Source organism: Amia ocellicauda, chromosome 19, assembly GCF_036373705.1.
Source record: "Amia ocellicauda isolate fAmiCal2 chromosome 19, fAmiCal2.hap1, whole genome shotgun sequence".
In the NCBI taxonomy this organism is placed as follows: domain Eukaryota; kingdom Metazoa; phylum Chordata; class Actinopteri; order Amiiformes; family Amiidae; genus Amia; species Amia ocellicauda.
The window spans coordinates 22,038,204-22,063,519 of record NC_089868.1 but is presented as its reverse complement, the minus strand read 5'-3'; the positions used below and the strand labels follow the sequence as shown (position 1 = coordinate 22,063,519).

Here is a 25,316-nt window from a genome sequence, read left to right as displayed (position 1 = left end):
TCTCTTAAAAATTATTAAATACAGAGAACCCTCGGTTTAACGGACTGATGGGGGAGAAGGGGTGTCCGATTGTCCGTTGGCCAGATGATGTATTTTGAGCTCTTAATCACACCCCACCAAACGCAAACTACTTACTAAGAGTTCAGTAATCGTCATAATGAGCTTTTCATAATACAAAATCAACACAGGAGTAATAGTATATTAATACTTGTATATTAATAATACTCATGCGCTGAGGCATCTAGTACGTATCCAGACAATTCTAGCTTGATCATGTAGGTTTTATCAGAAATGATTTATACATTGACGTACAGAATATTTTGAGCATTTCAGTGTATTTGTTCTGAAACAAATGTAACAAACTTTCCAAACACGATTTGTCCAGGTAAAGCCTTTGTCACAAAGTCGTTATGTATATGATACTGTATCATGAAATATATTTAAATTGGCCAACTTATTTCTCCTATTTTAAATGAAATACCGTGTGTAATGTAATAAATACTGTACCTATTAAGGCGACTATTGACAGGACTTATTTTCCCTTTGTTTGGGAAGTTTGCGAACAACACTCCGATTCGGCAGATTTTGTCCGTTAAATGCAATATCGTTGAAGGGGGTCCCTTAAACCAAGGGTTTACTGTAATTGATATTACAAGGCATTTTATTTATTATTATTAAGGCATTAATAACCTTACCAGCAGTAGTCCAAGAGATGAGGAGGAAGCACTGGGATGTAAATGTGTTGCCAGTGCATTGGAAACAGCATGGCAGCAGACCCATGAACACATGCAGTTAACTAAAGGTTAAAAGCAAAAAATGATAAATAAATAAGTATTATATATACACTCACCTAAAGGATTATTAGGAACACCATACTAATACTGTGTTTGACCCCCTTTTGCCTTCAGAACTGCCTTAATTCTACGTGGCATTGATTCAACAAGGTGCTGAAAGCATTCTTTAGAAATGTTGGCCCATATTGATAGGATAGCATCTTGCAGTTGATGGAGATTTGTGGGATGCACATCCAGGGCACGAAGCTCCCGTTCCACCACATCCCAAAGATGCTCTATTGGGTTGAGATCTGGTAACTGTGGGGGCCAGTTTAGTACAGTGAACTCATTGTCATGTTCAAACCAATTTGAAATGATTCGACCTTTGTGACATGGTGCATTATCCTGCTGGAAGTAGCCATCAGAGGATGGGTACATGGTGGTCATAAAGGGATGGACATGGTCAGAAACAATGCTCAGGTAGGCCGTGGCTTTTAAACGATGCCCAATTGGCACTAAGGGGCCTAAAGTGTGCCAAGAAAACATCCCCCACACCATTACACTACCACCAGAAGCCTGCACAGTGGTAACAAGGCATGATGGATCCATGTTCTCATTCTGTTTATGCCAAATTCTGACTCTACCATCTGAATGTCTCAACAGAAATCGAGATTCATCAGACCAGGCAACATTTTTCCAGTCTTCAACTGTCCAATTTTGGTGAGCTTGTGCAAATTGTTGCCTCTTTTTCCTATTTGTAGTGGAGATGAGTGGTACCTGGTGGGGTCTTCTGCTGTTGTAGCCTATCCACCTCAAGGTTGTACGTGTTGTGGCTTCACAAATGCTTTGCTGCATACCTCGGTTGTAACGAGTGGTTATTTCAGTCAAAGTTGCTCTTCTATCAGCTTGAATCAGTCGGCCCATTCTCCTCTGACCTCTAGCATCAACAAGGCATTTTCGCCCACAGGACTGCCACATACTGGATGTTTTTCCCTTTTCACACCATTCTTTGTAAACCCTAGAAATGGTTGTGCATGAAAATCCCAGTAACTGAGCAGATTGTGAAATACTCAGACCGGCCCGTCTGGCACCAACAACCATGCCACACTCAAAATTGCTTAAATCACCTTTCTTTCCCATTCAGACATTCAGTTTGGAGTTCAGGAGATTGTCTTGACCAGGACCACACCCCTAAATGCATTGAAGCAACTGCCATGTGATTGGTTGGTTAGATAATTGCATTAATGAGAAATTGAACAGGTGTTCCTAATAATCCTTTAGGTGAGTGTATATATATATATATATATAGGTATATATGTATATATGTATATATGTATACATGTATACACACAAACACATATATGAGAGAAAAAAAAAACTATTTTGGTTTTTGGGTTCTACTGTAACCATTAAAACATTTTAATACAAAATGAACATTGGAGAACAGTTTGACAGGGGAAATCAACAAAACCCTAAAAGAAATACATTAAAATGTAATTTGTCATGGCATTTTGCATTGAATATTACCAAAACATCTTTCATTTACACACCAGGAATTTGGAATTATATACCATTTAAAACTGTTCTCTAAATGTATATTACAGAAGATGATTTTGTTTCTCTCCTTAAGTTCTGAGTATTTCCAATATTTAAATTAATTCTACAAGAAAATAAATCTGTGAAATTCATAAGACTATTAATTCTACAAGTTATGGTATTAATGCTGCAATGAAGTGATACATCATTAAAATTGATTTAAAACAAGAATTTAAAAAGCAAGAGATGGACAAACAGAGCAAGAAAAACAATTCACAGAAAAAAATCTGGCATGACTTTCAGTTTTTATAATTAAATATATATGAGCTGATTCAAACAATATCAATGTGACAACTGCATTGTTTGTGTCCATCTGAAAATAAAGCATTTCAGTTTGTTTTAGACCGTACCCCACAACATAATGACCTGCACTGCAGTTTGCTCATCTTCCAGATTAAAATAACATGATTAAATATGGAAAAAGAACAGAGGTCTGAAGCCTCCTCTGGGATATCATTAGGGCAAATTGCCAAAGAATGAAACATGAGCTAGCCAAGAGAGACTGCAAGCTGAAATAATACCAAGGGACCAGTATGTTCGACAGTTGGAGCTTCAGTAATGTGTGAACTACAGATCCAGCTATCAGGAGACCCTGCTCACTGACACACAGAATGTCACAATTGACCAGCAAACTGGCCAAGCTTAACGGCTGCACCACAGCGAGCAAAATAAATCTTTCCTTAACACCAGCTTGTACATCTGGATAGCACATCACTATTTTTTTTGTTCAGATTCTCTACGCTGTATTGCACAGAATACAGCTATGCTACGCAATGCAATTACCCCTGCCATCACAATACTCAAACATTAATTAGCATTAAAATTGTTTATTGGTTGACACAAGCATGTTCCTACCATGTCGAAAAATTGCTTTGAAGTAAATATTATGGATCATTTAGGGTTTGTATAACATCACGTTTTGCCTCCTTTAATAAAGATATCGTACACTATACTGCTCGTTAATTTACAGGACAGGTAACTGTATTAAGAGGTATAATTTCTAAAGTTGTCTTTATTGAAAACATGATATGCAGCAGTTTGATTCTTCATAAAATTGCTCTCTCTCATCTCACTTTAAATTCTTCTTGACTAGTGGTGAGGGGACTGTGAAATGGATGTTGGAGAGGAAGAAAGAGAAAATAAAATCAGCCACACAGTTGTAGATGGTCTTGCAGTGATCGTGCCAACAAGCTGCTGTCTCCTCCCTGAGGAGAAAACCTTTCAGCGGTTGGTACCATGAAGTAATGGCTCAGAAAACTCGGGTAACTAACTCCAATTATTTCAACAAGGCCTCAAGGCACCCCAATTGGCTTGATTTATACAGAAGTTTAAAAGGGATTTGGGATTTGGATAAGGGCAGAAGACTAAGACAAACATTTAAAAGCAAATTATACGTTTGATTTTTCACTCCTTTTCTGTGAAGAGATAAGGTGTCACATAGGAGCAATTCTGAGCAGTAGCCCTAATAACTTCTGTCTAACAGGCTCAAGATAAACTTTAGCGCAGCTCCTTACACAGTTAGTAAAGACTAAATCAAAAGAAAACCGGAGCAAATTTGGAGATGTGATTTCCTTCTCCCCAGCTCTGTGTGAATTCTCGAGTGCAGCCTAATAAAATATTTGCCAGACTAATAAATAATTAATGCTGGAAGCCAAATGGCTTACGAGATCCACAAAGAGCTTTGTCCTCAATATTCAATTCAATACAAAGTCTCTTCTAAAACAAATGTTAGATGATGCCCTTTTTTGGCACTCATTTTACCCCACTGAGACCCATGTCTTATTAATTAGCCGCGTGTCCCTGAATAGCTAGACGCTCCCTTTTGCAAACTGGGAAAAGATTATTATGATTGACGCACTATATTTTGTCCTAAGCCTCTTCAAGTCGAAAAGGTAGGGAGCATTTTCAATCCACTTACAATATACCAAAGAATGGGCAATCATAAAATGAATTGAAAGCCTTACCTTAAATAGGAAGCTAGTGCTATGTGTTAACGATCTAAAATTTACAAAACTAAAAGGCAGTCTAAATAAACATTATATGCATCCATCAGTGCCTACTTTGGACCAAACTTTGATTATAGGAGCACAACAGAATACATTTCTATACCATGTTTACACAATTAAGTATATCGTAAATCAAACTTAGCACACGTAAGAAAAAAAAAAAATGTACGAAACATAAAATTAAAGATTCAGAAATTCACTAATACACTAGATTTTCAAATTCATTAAAATCCTATGAGAAGTCAGTCAGATACAATACGACACCAACCGTTTGCCCCGGAAATCATATTGTTTGAATTTACAGTATAAAAGGAAACCTCTCTAAAAACAAAAGGCACATATCCTTGATTCCTGCAAAATGTAAACAGAAGCAATTCTCCCTGACAAACATGACAACGCCACAGTCATTTGAACTACACAAGTGCAAGAGGCTTCCTTACAGCCATTAAAACAAAACTCCAATTACTGCTGCTCCTTCCATTTCTGTCGACATTTGCCGGATGCAAAAGTAAAAACCTGTGCAGGTGAACCGGTACCACGTAGGTGGCATTTAAAAAAAAAAAAAAAAAAAAAGGAAAGAAAAAGAACAAGACACCAAACACCCACTTACAGCAGGTTGTGCACAAAACAAGCAAGGTGATATCAGTTGAAAAATATCCATTAAATCAATGGTGTTGTTTTTTTATTTTCTTTCTTTCTTTCTTTTGGGTGGGGGGGGGGGAGGCACTGCAGACAATGCACTTCAGAAAATAATGTCTAAACCAAAGCAACCTCTCTGGCTTCCACTGCAGGCCATGAAAGATCTGCTCTTGTTAGCATAACACTGACAGCATGATGAGAAGGCTCCTGTCAGACACAGGCCAGTCGGGGTCTCCGAGACGAAATGTACAGCCCCAGTTGACTAGTTAGAGAAAGTCTGGTGCACTACAATTATACAAGCATATGACAAGCCTGCATGCTTGGTTGACTTGAGAGCCAACGACATGGCTTTAAACAGTGGTACTTCTTACCTCTGGTCACAAAACAGCAATAAGTCAACTGATGCATTGTTGTAAAATCATGATTTATTCCTTTGCTTTGAATACATGCGAGTGTGGAGTGATGTTCTGGTAGACTGGCACAGCAGGTTCACTGGGGGCCTAAACATTGAGGGCCTGCCTGCAGCATGCATAATATATGCACATCTCCTCTCCCTACCCCCCCCCAACCCCCGCGCCAAGCAGCTCACTGGAACGACAACAGCAGGTCGAGTCGGACAGAATCCCAGCTAGGACTGAATCCTGTTAAAGCATCTATTTTAAAATGATTTGCAGAGGCTGACAAAAAAAACTGGGCAGGATTTTAAAAACGTGCAACATACAAAGCCTAGATATGAGCAAGCTTTATTTACTAAGGATACTCATTGAGTAAGCTTTTCATACACTTAGTTGATGGTTTATAATTAAAAAGGACCTGTATCTGACAGAATCTAACCAACCTGAATGTTTAATAAACTCCGAACAATTTGTCTTTTCACACTGGAAAAAATAAATCACTGCAAAACCTTCACCTAGAGGCAGATATTTTACAGTTTTATACCCCATATGTCATGGAATATGTGGTATGAACATTATGACTTGAAAGGGGAAAATTCTTCAAGATTGAGTAATTTCTGTAACCTCCTACAACGAGACTCTTCGGGGAGTCCTTGAATCCTGTCCTGTCTATTGCACCGGCTGCCCTTAGATAGTGAACTGGAACAGCGCAGATAGAGCGGGGATGACATCACTAGTCAGTTTTCCATGAACTGTCATAAACATTTGGACTGTACTCAACCTATGAGATAAGGGACAACTCCCCTCAGAGTACTAGGAGCTTGACAGAAAGTATGTACAAAAAAAAAATATGACTGATAATTTAAGAGTTGTTGAGCTTCGAATTACACAAAAATGTATATTATAATAGTCACTTCCAAAAGTTCTAATAATTTTCCTGAATTGAGTTCCTTTGATACACTACAAACAGCAATAACATTCTCCAGAAAAGGTGAAGCAAAACATTTGATTGCAAATACAATGATTCTCTTAAATGATAAAGATAATTAAAATGTGAATTGTAATTTTCCTGTGCGACCAATGCAAGAAATAATTCAGAGACACGACTAGATTGAAAATGTTAATTTAATTTTGGTAAAGTTATGTAATGAGCCGTGCATTTTAATAGGAAAGTGATTAAAGAAAACATAAGATCGCTGCCTCTGTAGCTGATCGCCAATTAACATTTTTTCCCCCCACAGCAGTCCAACAATATACTGTGGGAATGTCTAAGACTAATATTGCCTGAAAGTAATGCTACAGTAGGCAAGTATGATTCTTTGTAAAAGTAAAATAAATGTAACACGTCTACAAAAACATACAAAGTGCATTTGTATATGTATATATAAATGTCATTTCAACAAGTTAAAAGAGCCAAAAAAAAATCCTATTCCCCTATATTTCCCTAGAAAAAATCTATCAATTGGTCGATTGATCGATATATAGATAGATAGCTCTCTCTGTACATTAAATTCAAATCTAAGAAAAAGTGGAAGAACTCTAATCTTAATCGATATTTCATCCACAAAACAATCATCGAACTATCTTTGTATTTGAACAGAGCTTTTGAGCACCGTGTGCAGATGGGTTAAACATGTCAAGCAGCTGAGGAAGTGAAATGAAGATACTTACAGTGCTAAGCTTGCTTGAGGTAATGATGATGCGCCGTTCGTGCAGCATACTGGCATAAAGTTGCAACATGTTGTTCACATCGACCGCAACAAAGTACTCCGTCAGGTTTCTCTGTTGTAAAATACGTTTCAATTTGTTTTTGGTTACCAATACATTCACTACACATCAGAAAAGTATTAATAATAGCTAACCAGGTTTAAATGTCTCAACATCTGGATTTAAAATTTTGTTATTTTATGTGTGTGTGTGTGTGTGTGTGTGTGTGTATACATAACATTTATTATTTTCTTTCTAAAGCAAAAGAAAACTTACACTTTCTGGAATGGTAGGAAGTCCATTTATATCAGGAGTTATGAAGTATGAATGCTGTAAAACAAACAAAAATGGGTTTGAGAAATAACTGGAAATACAAGTAATGTGATTTGAAACTACTGGATTGTTGTTTGTGTTTCTTACCTGCCTCTCGTAACACCACAAGAAATTGTATAATAATGCTGAGTTGCTACATACAACAAACAAGCAGAGCGGTTGTGCGGTGTAAAATGAAGCCTTTATTAGGATTAAAGTAGTCTGTACTAACAGGATCAGAAGGAATTCTCACTTTTAAAGCAGCATGGACCAATGTTTAGATCAAAGGACTAAAAACAAAGCGAATGAAGGTTTGAATCCCTGCATATCCAATAACTCACGGTTTCTCCTCAGGCAAATCCTAATTTCGTTGTGCTTCAATCATGCCTGTCTGCAGGAGCAAACTAAAGAAAAAGCTCACTAAGGGCATTACTGGTTAGAGTTTCTTATCAGTTTTAGGTTGTTGTTTTTATTCTTTTACTAGAATAGTCATTGTACCGTACACTTGTTGATTGCAAGACATCCTAATGAGGAAAGGAAAAAAGTTTACTGCAAAATAAAGTGAGTAGCTAAAACTGTCACTGTCATTTCCGGCTGTTAATAAATCAATAAAAAGTTCCTTGGTGCATCTGTCAAGTTTAAACTGCAATAGTAGAGTGCATCTATACATTTTAACCTGAATAAAGTGTGGATACTGTTCGCTGCAAAGAATGGTAATTATAATGACATTTGCAAAGGAGAAGAAGAAATTTCCTGTAGAAGTCGAGGTTTTCATCTAAGTGCTAAATGTGGTCGTTAACTTCTTCTTGTGCTTGAACCTGAGTTCAGACAGAATGCAACATTGTCTTTTTTTAAAGTTATTACTGCGCAGTAAGCGCTAGACCAGAAAAAAGGAGAAGTAAACCCACCACCGATTAAAATTTACAAAGGGGTAGGCAAGACTGAAATCAAAGGACGGATGTTTACAGATCACACTACCCAGAAAAATGAAAACAGGAGTTTACTACCAGAGCACCCCTGTATGATTACCGACATTACTGCTTTACTGGAGCTCAAACTGCATCTTCTTTCATAAATGCAAGATGATATAAGGCTGGGTGAGGTATGAACTTTATTTAGATGCACTCATTTATTTGAGAATTACAAATTGCCTGTAAAATTAAGAAAAGTTAATATCCCCAACATTAGAACCTACGTCATCCCTGTACTTATGGTACCTGTGGTTTGTTAATCAAAGCGATTTTTTTAATGCTTTATTAAGATATAAATACATACATACATAAATAAATAAATAAAGGTTAGTGTGAAATGTAATAAAGAGGTTATTGTAAGTAGCGTAGCCTTAGTGTATACATACACATATATATTTATATATATTCTTGTTTGAAAACTGAGAATACAGTAGTGCAGTACATCATTAATCATTTACAAAGCCTGATTGTTTTCCAAAGACGAAAAAACAGACACCAAGGACCAGAAGAGCTTTTTTGTTATATATATATATTTTTTTTTTTAAAGAAAAAGGTTATTGGGTAAAATTGTAAACCTTCCACTCCCCAGAGATTAGTACTTTGATTAAAGATTTCAGATTTGGTCTTTTCTCTTTCCACTCACCGGCTGCTGGCTTTGTTGATCTTTCACAACTTGCCCAGTGGCAATGTGCAACTGTTCATTCTTGCACAGTGAGGAAGAAAGTAAAACAAAGATCACACTTGAAAGAGAGAATTATCATTTGCGAGCAACTGTTATGATATTTGGCGAATATTCTCCTTTATCAATTAAATATTTAGTCTGTTTCCTCTTCATCATTCTGATGATCATCTGAGGAAATTCCACGGTGTACTCTGCATATATGCATCCAAAATATAATAAACTATATTATAATATTATATAAGTAGTATATAAGTATTATAATTACTTCTAACCAGGGCATTGCAGATATTGTTGATTTTTATGTCAGATTTTAAAATAAGGATTTTTTTTTTACACTTTAAGCAGTAAGAATTAATAAGGAACAAAACAATACTTTATTCAATTTATACCGATTAATTACAGTACAGAAAGCTACTCTATAATACTAAAAGTATTGGGACAAATGTGAAATTCATTTCAATGTTTATAAAAGTTAGATCTTTAAAGCATTTAGCCATCTACAGAATTGATTATTTTCAGTAACCAATCATAAACAATTCAAATCAGGTGTGATTTGGTCATTTAAGAAACACATGGTTTGGAAAAACACACTAGTCTGAAAAGTGTTGTGAAGAGCAAGTACCAAAGAAGGAATCCGACCAGCTTCTCCTCATGCACCGTATTAAAGACACCAAAAAAGTAGGAAACCCAAACAAATTAATTGATGTTATTGATACATTAGGATCCCAAAGCATTTAGAAATGTGGCCACTGCCAAAATCCATAGGAGCCAGGCCTGGGAAGTTATGACATTCAGATCCCTCATGTTTTACAAATCACATATTTTAGCCAAGCTTAGTAACTTTAATTTGTGCTATCTGAATTAGGAATCAACTAAATCTAATGATGCAACCAGCGAGATCATTTTCTTCCACCAGGTCTCTCTCTTGGCATCTAAAGCTGAATCTGTGCCAAAGATGACTTGGATAACACATTCATATTATTGCTTCAGAAAATGATGTTTGAAAATACATTTGTATCCTCTTTCTAAACATGCTTTTTGTTTCCTTTTCATTAGTGAGTAAATCATGGCAGCACTAACAACATCTATAGTCGAAAAGCTTCATCAGCCATCAGTTTCAAACAGTGAAAGTCGTTATTAAAATAAGGATTCATTCCTCAATTACTTCCTAACTTTTGTGAAGTTCCAGTACAGAAAATGTTGCAAAGAATTTAATACAGACATGTTTTTCCCCTCTTCACTAAAGCTCAATTCTGATATAATCCTGTTATTATCCTGGAACCAACCCCATATTGTTTTGAATTTATTACCCTCTTAAAGTTGATTAATTCTGTCCTCATAACAGAATCATCACTGTATTTCATAACAACTTACGGCTATTTTCTTGAACAGTTCATTTTGTTCAAAGGCCATTCTGACTGCGGAGTAAAAGGTTGAACTTCAAAAATATGTACATTTAGTCTGACAGACAGACAGCTATGAAAACATGTCAGTTTACGATTACAATGAAGCACGATGAGTTGTGAAAGTGCCCATTAGGATAACAATGTCCAGTTACTGCTTATCTGGTACTCAAGCTATTAAAACCACTTCTGTTTCAAAACAAAATGTCAGGTTTCGCCTGCTCTGTTAATACCTACCACGCTGAGATTGACAGGAGTGTTTGGCTTTGGCACCGGGTGGCTGTACAATGATTTTAACATATCATTCAAGTCGTTTTCCTGTAGGAAAGACAAACAACAATGTGAGTGTGTGGCAACACTTTACATTGCAAACAATTCAAGGAGAGGGGAGAAAAAAATAAGTCTGTACTCAAACTGTATTTTATTCTTATTAACATTTTAAATAGACATGCAATAGGCACAAACATGTTTCCAAGGAGAGGGAAAAAAAGAAAATCCACAACACATTTAACAAGCTATTCTGAGGTTCAAAACTGCAAGCCATGTTGCTTCATAAGTTTATTATTCTTATGATGATTTATAGGGTACAATTGTTGTTTGTAATTAACCAAATGCATTTATGAATTTTAAAATCTGTTTGCCGCAAAACAAGCCTAAGATTAAAGACCACATTTTAACAAGCTATAGAATACATTGTTTCTTTGAGTTATACTGTAGCTGCAGTGGTAGGAATTCATGAAAAGTTCTAGAACTCTAGAAATAAAGATACAAGCACCTGTCCCAAAACTTCAGTAGTATTATTATTTGTGTTGTTCATCTGTCAACATGTCTGCAGTGTGTTAAACAACTAAACACATACACTGTAAATACATTTCACACATTTTGATACAGGACAGAAGAGATGGTATATAATAAAGCTACCCGATATTAAAATATCTATGTATATTTATTTCAGAAAAATAAATGTATGCGTTACTTTATACTTTTACAAGTGTAAAAAGAATACATGGCAGGTGATATGTATGTCTTGCTGAAATTACATCTTTAGAAAGTGTCTTCAAGGAGGTTCACAACTGCTTTGCTCACACAGCAATGCTGCAGTAAATAGTTAAAGCCTCAGCATGTCATTCAGCATTTCCTGTGCCCTCAAACTCTAAACATACTTAGCCTGTGATTTGTTTGTACAAGGAATCACACACCCCTGCACTGTGTTCACAGCAGCTTTTTAACATTGCTACATGACAGCCCCCTGATAGCACGAGCTGAGCTTTCAGACTTTTTCTTTCAGGGGAAGATAAATGCTGGCTCATCAAGTCAGTATTTCATTTTAGATAAGTTGCTCATGACCATTTTCAAAACTTTTACTATATTTTTCAGCAAGAAAGAATCCTTTACATCCACATTAATATGTAGTTTGTGTCACTGCTACAACCACAGTGAAGCACAGGCAAAGAAGTCAGGGAAATATAGTTTTCAATATGATTTGATTGTATGCTTTCCAGATCAAAACAAGACTCAGATAATATAGCTCAGCGTTTTGACAGAAATAATAAAGAGTGAAATGGGACTATCAAGGGATGTCGGTTAATTACAGTTAACTTCTGTGATGAACACGGTCACTTTTCACAGATCACGACTAGTTTTAACACTGATTAACCGTACTGACTGTTTGGAGCAGCTTTGCACTCGCTCATTTCCTGAGTGAGGTCATTATGATACAGATCCCAGCATACCTCCTCGAGATCTCACAACATTATTTCCAGTAACTTAAATCTATCAGTCTATGTGGATTTATAGGTGTCAAATCTGAAATGTGTTGCTCATACTCTTATTCATTTTGATTAGAAGGGCACGTGTTTTTATACAAAGTCTATTTGTTCAGTAAAGTAATTAACTACTACAACATATCACCATCAGAAAAAGGATAATGAAGAAAAAGGTTGACTTAAAACGATCAACTACAGATTTTGAGTATTTGAGAATGGAAATAAAACTTAAATTTCATATTGTAATAAAATGGTTTCCACACAAAGGTTTATGCACAGCTAGAGACAACTGAATGTTTTGTCATATTTACAATGGCACTCGCCACGTGTATTTTTGCTATGAGGACATTGTGTCATTATAAATCAGCTGTGAAGGTACATATGCAGGAGAAAATACCCAGGAGACTAGAAATACCAGAATATGCATGTATGTGTGTGCATGTGTGTGTGAGAAATACTATTAGTCTGAGCACTTTTGCATGTTCCCATAACGGCTGTCACAGCAAACATATCGCTTTTTCAGTCAATTGACCGTATCTTGTCCAGTGTGAATGGGCCTTAAGTGTATTTAGGATTTAGACATGCAGCTCTCACAGGTTAAATATGATTGTCAAAAGCTTTGTCCCTTTTATCGGCAGAGATAGTGTAAAAATGTCCAAAAGCTTACCTGGTGTTTTGCTAAGTAGTCTGCCAGAGTATTAAGCAGCTTATAATAAATCTCAAACCATGGGAGATAACTGAAAAAGGAGAAGGAAATGTGTCATTACAAAACTGGATAAACAATACATGAAAAGAATATTAATTTCTTATTATTGTCATGCCATATTCCACTGTATTTGATGCTTTGAACAAGTAAACTTCAGTTTTTTTAAATGTAGAGAATATTCAAAATGCTTTTGCACTACTACAGTCTAATTTGCTTTCTGTTTGGTCACTAATTTGCTATAGCAATTGTGCTTTTACTTACTATATAAATAGATAATGGGAATTGTTTGCTCAATTGCTTACTTTCTCTTCTGCACCAGTCCGACTGTCTCTTACTTAATCATTTGGCTTTGCACCCAGAGTAATTCCAGAGATTTTGCAGAAAACTCCTCCAGATAAATGCAATTTTAGTCACACCTTGATATTTAAAAAATCTCTGCCTCAAAAAAAAAATCCTTTGACAAAATAAACCCTGACCACTCTATTCAATAACAACTAACAGAGCTAACTAATTTTCTACTAATTCCATATGTACTGTCACAGTCTATTCATAAAAGGGATTTAAAGTCAGAAATCTTCAGATTTAGATACCATTTAAATCATGTTTCTTAATGCCATTTTATTGTCTATTAGGTATTATAGTTCCAACATGTAAAAGTGATGTTTACAAATCTGTAACTGATAGTACAAAGGAGTTTAAATGCTCAGTGGAGGTCCCAAATACTTAAGAGTGCTGTTTTTGTCAATGTTGACGTATTCTTGGCTGAACCAATTTGATTGCAAATACTTTGTTTAGGAATGTAGGCAGACAGTGAAAACAAGATATTTCATACACTGAAAGAACATACAATATGGTGTTGCGTGTTGCTTTTGTGTTTACCTACATAAAAGTACATTTTCAGGGTAAATGATAATATCCAGTTTATCCACTGCCTCTATATGAATCTTATGGAAATGCAAAGTAGCAAATACATATTTTATTCAACCACTTTAATAAATCAATCAATAATTAAATCCTAAAACTCTGATAGCATTGGAATGATACGCATCACACATAAAACGATATGGTTTGGATGAACTGAAATGCATTTTGCCCATATGTTTCAAGTAGAATGTGTATTACACAATACAGCCTATTAATAAAAGAACAGCAGTAATATTATGCATATAGCCTGCTAATAATCATTTCCACTACAGGCCCAGGGACCACACACTTTGTAAAAAGTTGTAAAAAAAAATATGTATCAAAGAGTGTTTAGAAAGTCAAGATTCATTAATTGGTTTCCAATATTGTATGGAATGTTTAAAACCGCAAATTCAAGACTAAAAAGTAATCTCATATTATAGGTAATAATTTATGCTTCACCAAAACAAACATTCATTTGATTTTTTGAAACAGTAGATCCTGAGAGTCTAATATAGGTCAATAGGTACTTTGTAGACTGGAATTAATATACTATGAGAAAATGTTTTTAATGAAAATGTTCATAGCACTTAAACATGTGCATTTGGCCAAAGGCATGTCATCCCAATAAGAATACTACAACTCGTGATATTTAAAATACTGAGTGACGTATGTTTTTGACATTTCAATATTCTGACACAAGATTATAAGGTCACACACAAATAATTAAAAAGTACATTGCAACTAGATTGTGTACACTAACAAAACAAAGATCTTGTAGGGCCTTTATGCAGCAATGGACTGACAAAGTCTGAAGATGACAATGATTAAATTTATACACACATTATATATATATTAACAATAAATCGGAGTCAGCCATTTCTTACACATGACTAGTTAATGTTTTGCAATATCAAAATCCTCAGCACTGCAGGCTTAGAAAACTATAAATCTAAGCCATTATCTGTGTTTCTCTATACAACAGTGATGTTTAAAACGCGAGGCTCTTGACTTTTAATCCTTCATTTTTCATTTCTGAAAGGTTTTATAAACATGAGTCTTCCTTGTCAGAGAAGCTAGACAGGGCTTCCAGGCTTCACTCGTACACCAATATAATTGAGTACATTGTAAATCATGTTGGAGGAGAAAAAAAAAAAAAAGATAAATCATTGGTTTATAAGCATTGAATCTTTACTCATCAAGATATGAAGGGAGAGACACTTGCCATGAACGGTCTTTTTTTATCAAATATTTCAGAACATAAATATTTTGGATTTTTAATACAACTTAACACAAATTCTGACACTCCTACTCCAGCCAGCAGCCCACCTGTCTGCTCCTGTCGAGCCCAGAGGAACTGAACCAGTATTCATGCTATGCTCACACACAAGCGTCTAAAAAGTGTGTAAAATATGCATAACATTCACAATATTTGTCATTTTGTTTTAATGTACTGAGTTCAACATGCATTGCTTGAAAGACTTTCTTTAGTTTTTGTCTGTTTGTTTTGAATTGAAGTAATGATTCACAATTGTTGCACTTGGAGTAAAATAATAACTAATAAATGTTGACCAATAAATTAGAACTGTGGTCATTTATAGGTTTATATATCATAAACTTGTTTAGCCTTTTTCTAAAATGATACATTTTGAGTAGCCTTAATAGGTATTTAACATTATATTTGGCTAATAAGCTTTACCTGTCTGATGATGTTTTATATATTAGATATTACCCCCCCACCTCCCCTTTCCCTCTTTAATAGGTCCTAAATCACGGCTGATGTTCAAGGGCATTACTAGCACTCGGCTTACACCTTGTTGCCAATCCTGTTTAAGATCTGATTAAAGCGTTACCTTTCGGGGTCAAAGGTTAAGTAAAGGAAAGGAAATGTTTTCTGTCAAACAGCTAAGTGACCACTAACAGAAGCGAGCCTCCAGCAGGAATCTTACTCCGAGCAATCAAATAAAAGAGAGGAAACCGCCTTTTCCATCCTGAAACTTCAGATGTCCAGGGGCAGAAGAAGGACAAAAAAAATGTGTAAAATGGAAACATTCGGCGTTTAAAGTGGTTTCGCCTAGAGCGAACCAGGACGCTCAGCTGGCTCTCATGCTGTATTACTACAAAGGGTTATCCGTATTTAACTGTCCCTCTCATTAGAGCGTTTCCTCGTGTAAGCATAGGTGACAATTTTATAGTCCCAACACTTCAACAATCAAACGGAGGCAAACTGTTTTAACGACTTTGTGTTTTGTATTGCAGAGAACAAAAGATATAGTGTGGATATGGTGGGCACAATCTTTTAATGCATATCATACACGTATTATGAATAATTTATCATGTGATGGAACATTAAGGTTTTAGTTTGATTAAAAAAAAAAAAAAAAAAAAATACCCTCAATTATTAAACTTCCTGAAAACAGTAGGTCAGTTTTTATAAACATATACTTAAACAGCAGTAAAATGTTAGGTATTATTCCAGAAACATTGTGTTCATGAGATCCATCACACTTTCCTCTATTTAAATAAATACATGGTAAACAAAGCATGGATGCTGTTTTGGACATTCAATTCAGTTTTGTATTTCTTTATTATTTTTCAATAGTAGAAAAAGTTATCGTTATTTTTTCTAGACTAGTTTGTCATTAATTACTGATGTCTGCACAGCGGTAATAAACACAAAAACAGTGACCTTTAAATCCCCATAAAACATTCACTCTCCTCAGCCAATAAGTTTCCCCCTACTGTATGTTTCATATTATGAATGAACCAAGCCATGCAAACTACTCAGAATGCATAATGCATTTTATACATCATATGTCAACTGAATTACAATGTAATGCTCAATGAGAAGGACAGGGGAGCCTTCTGCTAATTGGCGCGGGGACTATGCATAATTATCGCTGAACTGTCTCTGCCATACTTCTGTGCCAGTAGCCGCACAACAAGGAAAAACAAAGACAGTCTTGGCTGTGGCTGCAAAAGTGGTTTATACAACAGTTTATCAAGTCAATATTAAATCCAAATCCTCCAACAGCATTAGGGCAAATGTTAAATAAACTACAAGTTCAGCAGCAATTAACGGAAAAAACAGCAAAACAGATGAGACTTAACAAGGAGCTGTTAAAAAAATAACTCACTAAACGATAACTTCACTGGTATTAATGTCTTACCATACATAAGGATGGTCTGCATTGAATTTCAACAAGATAAAATAAAGCCAATCATTTAAACAAAGAAAATGAACCGTCAAACTTTACTGTTAGGAGTGACTTTGCTACATTTTCTTCAAGACAAAAACACAAATGCGTTTGTACTTCTAGGTGACTGCCTTAACTCACTACATTCATTTTAAGTAGAAATATTATTATTTTTTTATTATTTTTATTTCTTGGCAGACTCCCTTATCCAGGGCGACTTACAACATAAGTGCAAAAATACAGAAAAGTACAAGACATTATACAGAGAAGTACAAGGCATTAAATAAATGTTATACTCACGTACCTGAGGACACAGATGCAAACTTTGCATCCTGACGTTAGCCGACAGAACCCAAACCTCTGCTTGCTTTCAATGTCTGTCAGCACAAAAGTAAAGTGCTGGCCCACCTGGTTCTGTGAAACTCTAAGAAATAAAGAAAAAGGTTAACGAAACTCAAATAAAACCACTACTAGATTTTAATAATTAAGAATATCACACATTATAAAGCAAGGCACTGTACGCCTGGGCTATTTGTATCTTAATGGGCACAAAGGCACTTTGCTCTATCTTTAATGCACACTTTCTTATATAACCAAGAGATATAAAGCAGATGAACAGTCTCCTAACTAGCACAAAGAGACTGTGTGATAACTACTAAAATAAGAAAAAGCTTTCAACCATGAAGTAAAAAGCAGGAATATAGTATGCTTATTGAAATGCGTGCGTTTTATTTGCAAGGGTGTTAAATAAACTGTGTGCATCTGCAAGCAAAGAATAATGTTGCTCTCTGGCAGACCTCAAATATTACAACCTTAAACCTTTGCTAAATACTAGATTGTCTCATTGTCCTCATGCTAATATGAGGAACACCTGTGATTTATTGTTATGGTTACAACAACCAGCCTTGTTTACTCAAAGTCAACAGGATGGAGATAAATAAACAATACATTATCTAACAATGTGCTACGCTTGATCATTACAATATCATTCCCCCACTAGATGGCAGCAGGAGTGCTTAAGCAAAGGTTCTCACGTTCAATATTTCCCAACCCCCCAATCAGAAAGCTATACAATGGGACTTTATGTTGTTTTCCATGGTGAAGAAAAGAAAAATGTGGGGAGTAAACACTGAAGAGGTCCTGTTCCTGAAATCATGATAAATACGTCTGTGGGAAACCAACAAAAAATCCCAATTCAATTATTAAATTGTTGGTTACTGGTTAAAAAGACCTATTTGTATACCTATACATTTGTATGCAGTTAGTTAGGACTCTAAATGGCGATGCTGAATTTGTTGGCTTGGTGTATTATCTTCATGAGAGAGTATTGCACCGTACCTTTCAATGTCAAACGGGAAGCAGAACTTCGGGACTGTCTGCAACACTTCCTGTGAAAGCAGAGACAACATTTTTATAGAAAGTATTAAAAAAAAAAAACACACACACATTAAAGATTCACCAAAGCGTTGAATTCAAAACCGAGTAATGAGGAACTAGCTGCCAAAACCTAGCCAGACTGTAGAGAGAAATTTAACAGAATTAAAAATAAGAGGTTAGCGAAGGGTGATTGTAGGCTTAAGTAATTAGCCGCGATTACGTCCATTGATTATAATAGGAGAATTAAATGTATGCTTTGGCAGATTGCAGTGACAATGGCTAAGTAGCACCAGGAGTAAGAGGCCTGGCCTAAAGGGTATTAACACCCCACACCTCCCCAGTGGGACCCCCTTCACCAGCAGCATATGGATTTTTACAAGGAGCACCGCACCATATGGGTAAGCCATGTCTGCCTATACTTGTACCACAGCCTAGCCATGGGGAAGTGCGACTGATCCCTGCTCAGAAAAATACGAGCGCTGCAACAATTAAAAAAGCAAGCTGAGGAGGATGAAGGCAGGAAAAAATACAAAACTGAACAACTCAAAGACCAAGTTGTCATGCGTCTCGAGAGATGCACATAGCTGTGGCATATTTAAATTACTGTATGGCCGTAAGGATGTCACACACCTTCGAGTTGGATGCTTCAAATGCTTTCAGTGCTATTATTAACTATTATGTACACACAAGCACTGGCTGCAATGCATTTCACTCCGTTTCCTTGCAAAATAAAAAATAAAACAATCATTTTATTACAGGAACAAGTTTGACATGCGCGCCCCCCACCACTTTTGTAAAACTGTATTCTCAACAATATTGCCTACATAAATAGCTTTTATCCAATCAAATGTCTAATTTGCATTCAGTGTTATTGACACAGAAGGCAATTCCCATTTATTTTAGATCCACAGCATTACCACACCTGGGTAAATTAACATCATCAGTAGAAGCAGCATTTAAAAAACAAGTGCTGGAGGTCCATGCATTTTGTGTAAATGTCCAGAGTAATTTTTCACTGAACAAAAGCAGCAACAAAGAAAAGCACCTTTTTAATATAAATGACAGCTTGAAACTTTTACCCTTTCGTGCTTGTTGCATTGGTAACATGAGGTACATCCCAAACAAGCACAAAGGGAAGTATGAAATGGAACAAAACACATTCTTGTCAAACAGGCATTTTTTAAATAAGAGAATAAAATAAATTTAATTAAACACAGAACAGTGCATAGCTGAAAAGCTGCCCTTTTATCATCGAATCCAATGAATTATTCCTCCCATTTTCTCCAAAGCATTAATACCTACAAGCCGTTTCACTGTATTTTCTTTCTCCACTTGTTACAGATTCATCCAGGTTATATAGGGCCTGCACTAAAGTGAGCTGCAAGAGGAGACAATCGGGAAAGCGTTTTTGTTTTAACTGTTTTCCCATGACAAAAGAATATAAAGTAGATAATACATTTACAAGTCACTGGAGGCAGCGGACAAACTCTGAGATTCTATTATTTATTTACTGTTGAGGCAGGGATATCACTCAGTGAGACAGCAGTCTCATTCTCGCAGGGTCCCACAGCAGCAGGCTGCAATCACAAATGTATGTATGTATTTATTTATTTATTTATTTTAAAGATTTCATCAGGAAAGATCTCTGGAGACACAACAGCTCATAGTGAGTAGCTGGCTACAGATCACTCTGCGCACAATCATTTTTAATGTGGGAAGCATGTTTATGAAACCGGTGGGATGATTGCTGCTACAGATGAACATTTTAAGCACAATAGAAGGTGTGATTCCTGCTCCAATAACGTGCAGCAGAAAGTAATAGAAATAAAATGATTTGGGATAAATGATCGCATTAGAGACAAAACTGAATTTGTCGTTCAACTTCTCGTGGAGGAATTGGCCCAGGCCTTGGATTCCTTGGTCAAGAAATACATTTTAGATGTAAACCTCGTGTAACTGGTATTCAGTTCTTTGCTTGGTCGCGGAGAAAGGAAAAAAAAAAAAAAAAGGGAAAAAATAGCCTCAGTTCCCACCTCCCTCCCTACTGGCAGAAGCCTCCCCCGGGGGGCTGTGTCTTTAAACCTCAACTCTCTTTAAAATTCAACCAGCCAGCAGGTCTATAGACTGCTGTATAAACAGTATAGACAAAAAAATCCTTCCTGAGCTTATGTCAGTGGCAAAGCTGCTCAGCTGATGGCTGCATCTCCCCTGACGGAGCCGGCTGGGTTTGCACAGATCAATGATGGAACTTGTACCCAGCCTCCTTCCCCAATTAGACACCTCTCAAAGCATTTTACAAAAGGCACAGATACAGTATGTATTTATGCAAACCATATTTTACATAACAATGTGTCTCGACATAAAAAGGCACCACTAAAATACATTATGGAAGAAGCTATTAACAATAAAAAATAAATAAATGCAAACAGTCAGCTCGACACTTCGGTAGCCATGTAAAATGCTCATTTGGCTCTTAACAGATTTACTTTTCAATTTTATTCCCTCCGTTTACTGTCCGATTTGGAAGGCCGGCACGTAGCACGCATGTCTTGACACTTCTTCATTGTCAGTCTGCCGGGAGGATCAATACTTGCTTTCCTTTCACTTGCTGCATTTTTCTATACAACGAATGTATCACCTAATTGTGTCACGCCAGTTAAACCACTAGCAGCACATGTATGATTGGGAAGTTGCTTCCTGTGTTCTTACACAAAATGTATGCAGGTTGTAAAGGGAAGGAATCCATTTCTATTTTCAACTCTGGCCTCCAAAAGTACAAATGTAAAGCTTCAATCTGAAACCGATACAGATTATGAACCGACACGCTCACTTCCCCTTTTCAATGTGGTTGCAGTAGCTTTGCTTTATTTATAGACAGTCCAACAGGTATGGTAAGTTTGCAGCAAAGGTCAAAGGGCCGACAGCTAAAAGATTGTAAAATAAATCGGTCTTTGCAACTGAGAATGCTTTAAAACAATCTTTAGCTTAAAGGGAGTGAAAATGTGTTAATATACGTGTCATTCAATATACGTGTCACTATCTACTGTAACTCAACTGGTACAGAGAGCGCTTTCCTTTGGGGCTCAGGGAAACAAATGGGGGGGATTTCAGAAGGTCTGCAGCTTGTTCACAGAGACAAAGTGTAAACCAGGCATAATGGTCCACAGATTTGCTAAAAAAGTATCCTTACTGACTAAGAATCTTATTTGCTAACACTTTCGCAGTGAACCAAAACTTGATCTCGACATTCAGTGGAGAATTTGAACAAAACAAAAAAAAAAAAAAAAAAAAAAAAACCTCTATGTCAGTCGACGAAAAGGCTGAGATTACGAAACTCCAAAAGAGAAATTAAAAATAAATCTGTTTCGATACTAAAAACAAACATAAGTGTCGCCGTGCAGAACTGGGAGAGGCATCTTTTGCAGTTGATTTGTCATTTGTCTCCATAAACATCCTATTAAGGAAAACAAAAAAAGTTTTGCTGCTATAGATTTCTAATTAAAAATCAGCATGCCAAGATATTGTATCTTAATTTAAAAAAAAATAATAATAAGTTCAACGATCATCTGAATTGAATATACTAGGTTCTGATGGAGAACAGTTTTGTTCTGAAGAAGACAAACTAATATTCCTCTGGGCAAACTGGAGATTTTTGTTGCATACGCCTGAAATGCTAAGCCAGAAACATCATTAACTGAGTGCCAACTGGCCTCAGGGGTATTACCCATTTAAGCTTTCATCTCCCATTGGACTGTACAGCCTTGTACTACCCTGCTGTGTGCTGCTGTGTGGATCTGCTACAAGCGCTCCATGGTCGAACAGAAGAGAACAACAAACCCTTGCCTGTCAAATCCTAAACATGCCAGAATAAATGCATGTATTCTTTGTCAAATTAATTTAATTTTCAGCAGTTTGCGAAAAAGCTGTGCAATATCTGCTCAGGTCCTATCATTTTTTAATGTTGTTTCAATAAAATATGAGACTTTATGCTTTTTACAATCAGCACGCAGCGCATGTTGCCACATACACAGAAAAATAAATTGGCAGGGAACATCTGACTGAGAAATGCTTTGTTTCAATATAAAAAAATGACAATAAAAGTTTGTTTTTAAAGATATGAACACAAATGTTAGGAAAATGCACTCTGCGTATTCCACAGTAGTTTGACTAGCATTTCACATTGGGCAGTGTAGAAGATATATTTTCAAGTAAACCTTTGTGCTAATATCTGGAATGAAATCAAAGGCTATTCTTAAATCTCTAATGGCAAATCTATAAGAAAAAATATTAAGGATTAGGATTAGGATTATTAATTACGAATCATAATTTTTATACAAATGAGGCTTGGTTGACATTCTTTGAATGATTTGATTGATTTCACAGGAAAACACACACATAGTGAAACAAAAAAGCTCTGAAGGAACTATGAAAGATTGGTCTCGGAGCTACATTTTTCTTCCAGATTCCTTATTAGGAACACTGACTCAAGTGTTTACTAACCGACATGGTCACCTGTTCTCTCTTTTTTAAAGAACAGAATCTGTAAAATGACTGTGAAATCGACACCTGCTGCGTTGCTTTCTGACATGTTATTGGCATTTTTTTTCCAGTTCAGAAACTGAGTTAGGACCAAAGATATTCACCGACTCCCAGGAAGCTAACCCAGGGGTCATTATAATCAAGACCCATAAACAACAATAGACTTCAGGAGGAGCTCAACATGCTTTGGCATAAAGGCCAGCACACCAGGGTGGGACTGCTGATTACCCTGAGATTTAACACCCCCCAGAAGCCTGTGGTAAAAAATAAAAAACACAAAAAAAAAAACATACAGACAACCCCACATCCATCCCTGCTGTCAGCAAGCACTGAAGGGGAAAAAACCCACCCCCACCACCACCCCGACCTTCCCTCTCATCTCCCCACCCCCAAACACCCTTTGTAGAGGGCGCCACATGTTAAAGTCTTAAAAAGATGGCCATCTTAGCATTGACACTCCATATTGTTCGGATCATTTTCCCTGCATCCCCTGGGTGGTGCGCTATATCCTACAGCAGGCAAGGAAAGGAGAGGCAACCAATCATGAAGTGTCAGTTTAGACCTTTTGATGGAACATGGTGTCAGAGAGTACAAATATTTGTTTTTCGGACCCTTGGGATACAACCGAGCTTCCTTATATGTTAGAGCAGCCTCCCAGAACAAATCATTTCACTTGGATAATAAAGAAATAACAAATGCTAAAAGAACTCGACTAACCTCCACCCCCACAGTGTTAAATTCAATGGCCTTCAATTTTATAATCAACAGGGAAAACAAAACCCTTACAAGCATACAACATGTTTTTCCATGGTGTGTTTCTGAAGTGCACCAGTGTCAATAAGATAATGCACACTGCTAACAATTGATCTGAGTCATCTTAAAAAAAAAAAATCAACTACAGAAATTCCTCTACTTCAATAGATACACTTCTGTTATTTTGTTATAGTTATATATGTATAATTTGAATAGAGGAGATTGATGAAAATAATCCATCTCCTCTTTTCCACATTGAAAAGGGACACAAGATTTAAGATTTACACCTTAAAATTAGCTCCAGAGAGAACAAACTGCCTTATTATAGTTCCATGAAATGCATTTTACTGTGAGCATGAAACAGATTATAATGACCATGAGGTCATGAGCTGCGAAAACTTCCCAGTGAGAGATTAGAGACCCTACTTCCTTTTCTCCAGCTAAGGGACAATTATATGCTTGTTGAATACTTGCATTTTCTTTACTTAGCCAGACTACAGCAGGTATCTTTTTTCATCTGTCACTATATCTAATTGTGCACAGCTTGAAGTATGGCCCTGCTACAAATGAAATGTAGCAACCTTGCAGTTTAAGCACACCCAATGGTGCACTGCAAAGACCATTATCTGATGGAATGGGTGACAAAGCCTGGTTATAGTCGAAATCAGTGTGCTGGCACTTTATTCCAGTATCGAAGAGGAGATTTCAAAAGTGTATCATAAATAAAGACTGACTACTTCAGCAACACTAGTATATTTCACAGGCATACACACAACTGTACCAAACACACATAGCTGGAGTACGTCGATGGATTTCAATCCCCGTATTGTTCCAAAACAAAAACAATAATGCGCTGTAATTATTCATACATATTTTTAATATATAAATACGCAAGATCAGAATATTTCTAACCCCAGGAATAAAGTACAGTACAATTAAAAGTTCAAGAAGGAAACTTGTGACTGACAACAGGAAACCAGGATTGTGTTTCTGGTTTCTCAGAAGTTGGGGAAGGAATCTAAGAAGGACGAGATTGATTTCCATCTGTCGGCTTCATTTGCAAATCATCTTCTTACGATTCAAATGTATGCCTTTGCTGCTACACACAGCAGCTGGGGATGACCAAGACTTCAGAGTGCTCAACTGATCATTTTTCACTTCATATTTCACAGCCTATGTGCCAGCTTCCAGTCTGTTCTCCTTTGAGTCCTATTCTACCGGAGCAGGCAGTGCTTCTTAAAAAAAAAAAAAAAAAAAAAAAAAAATCAATTCATATTTCCATAATCCACACTTCTGTCTGTCTCCCTCTCTCTCTCTTCCCCAGGGTACACTAACCCCTGCACCCCGATCTACGGCCTACAACTGTCATTACGTTCAGCAACAATAACAAGATAAACAAAAGGGCCCTGTAGAGTTTGGGTCTGTTGCTGCCATATGCTGGCTAACTTAAAAAAAAAAAAAAAAAAATCTCACTACTGAAGCAGCAGCACAACAAAAACGAGAGAAGCATAATCCCAATAATGAGCCAAGTGAATGAGTCCTTTATGTTTATGTGGAAAAGGCCAATCCATCTGTACACACACAGGGAGCA

At 36.4% G+C, this 25,316-nt stretch overlaps 1 protein-coding gene across 2 annotated transcripts in view; it reads right to left on the bottom strand.

Annotated features, from left to right (window-relative positions):
- dennd1b (DENN/MADD domain containing 1B) overlaps positions 1 to 25,316 on the bottom strand; it is a 90,118-nt gene that overhangs the window by 38,214 nt on the left and 26,588 nt on the right. The window contains exons 4-11 of one of the 2 annotated variants that reach the window (XM_066692506.1): positions 18,395 to 18,444; positions 17,361 to 17,480; positions 12,918 to 12,987; positions 10,722 to 10,802; positions 9,043 to 9,102; positions 7,393 to 7,446; positions 7,081 to 7,191; positions 696 to 796 (exon numbers count right to left, since the gene is read on the bottom strand). In XM_066692506.1, the coding sequence (XP_066548603.1) occupies positions 696 to 796; positions 7,081 to 7,191; positions 7,393 to 7,446; positions 9,043 to 9,102; positions 10,722 to 10,802; positions 12,918 to 12,987; positions 17,361 to 17,480; positions 18,395 to 18,444 (647 nt within the window). The remainder of the gene's footprint in view (positions 1 to 695; positions 797 to 7,080; positions 7,192 to 7,392; positions 7,447 to 9,042; positions 9,103 to 10,721; positions 10,803 to 12,917; positions 12,988 to 17,360; positions 17,481 to 18,394; positions 18,445 to 25,316) is intronic. The other variant, XM_066692507.1, reaches the window with a different exon arrangement.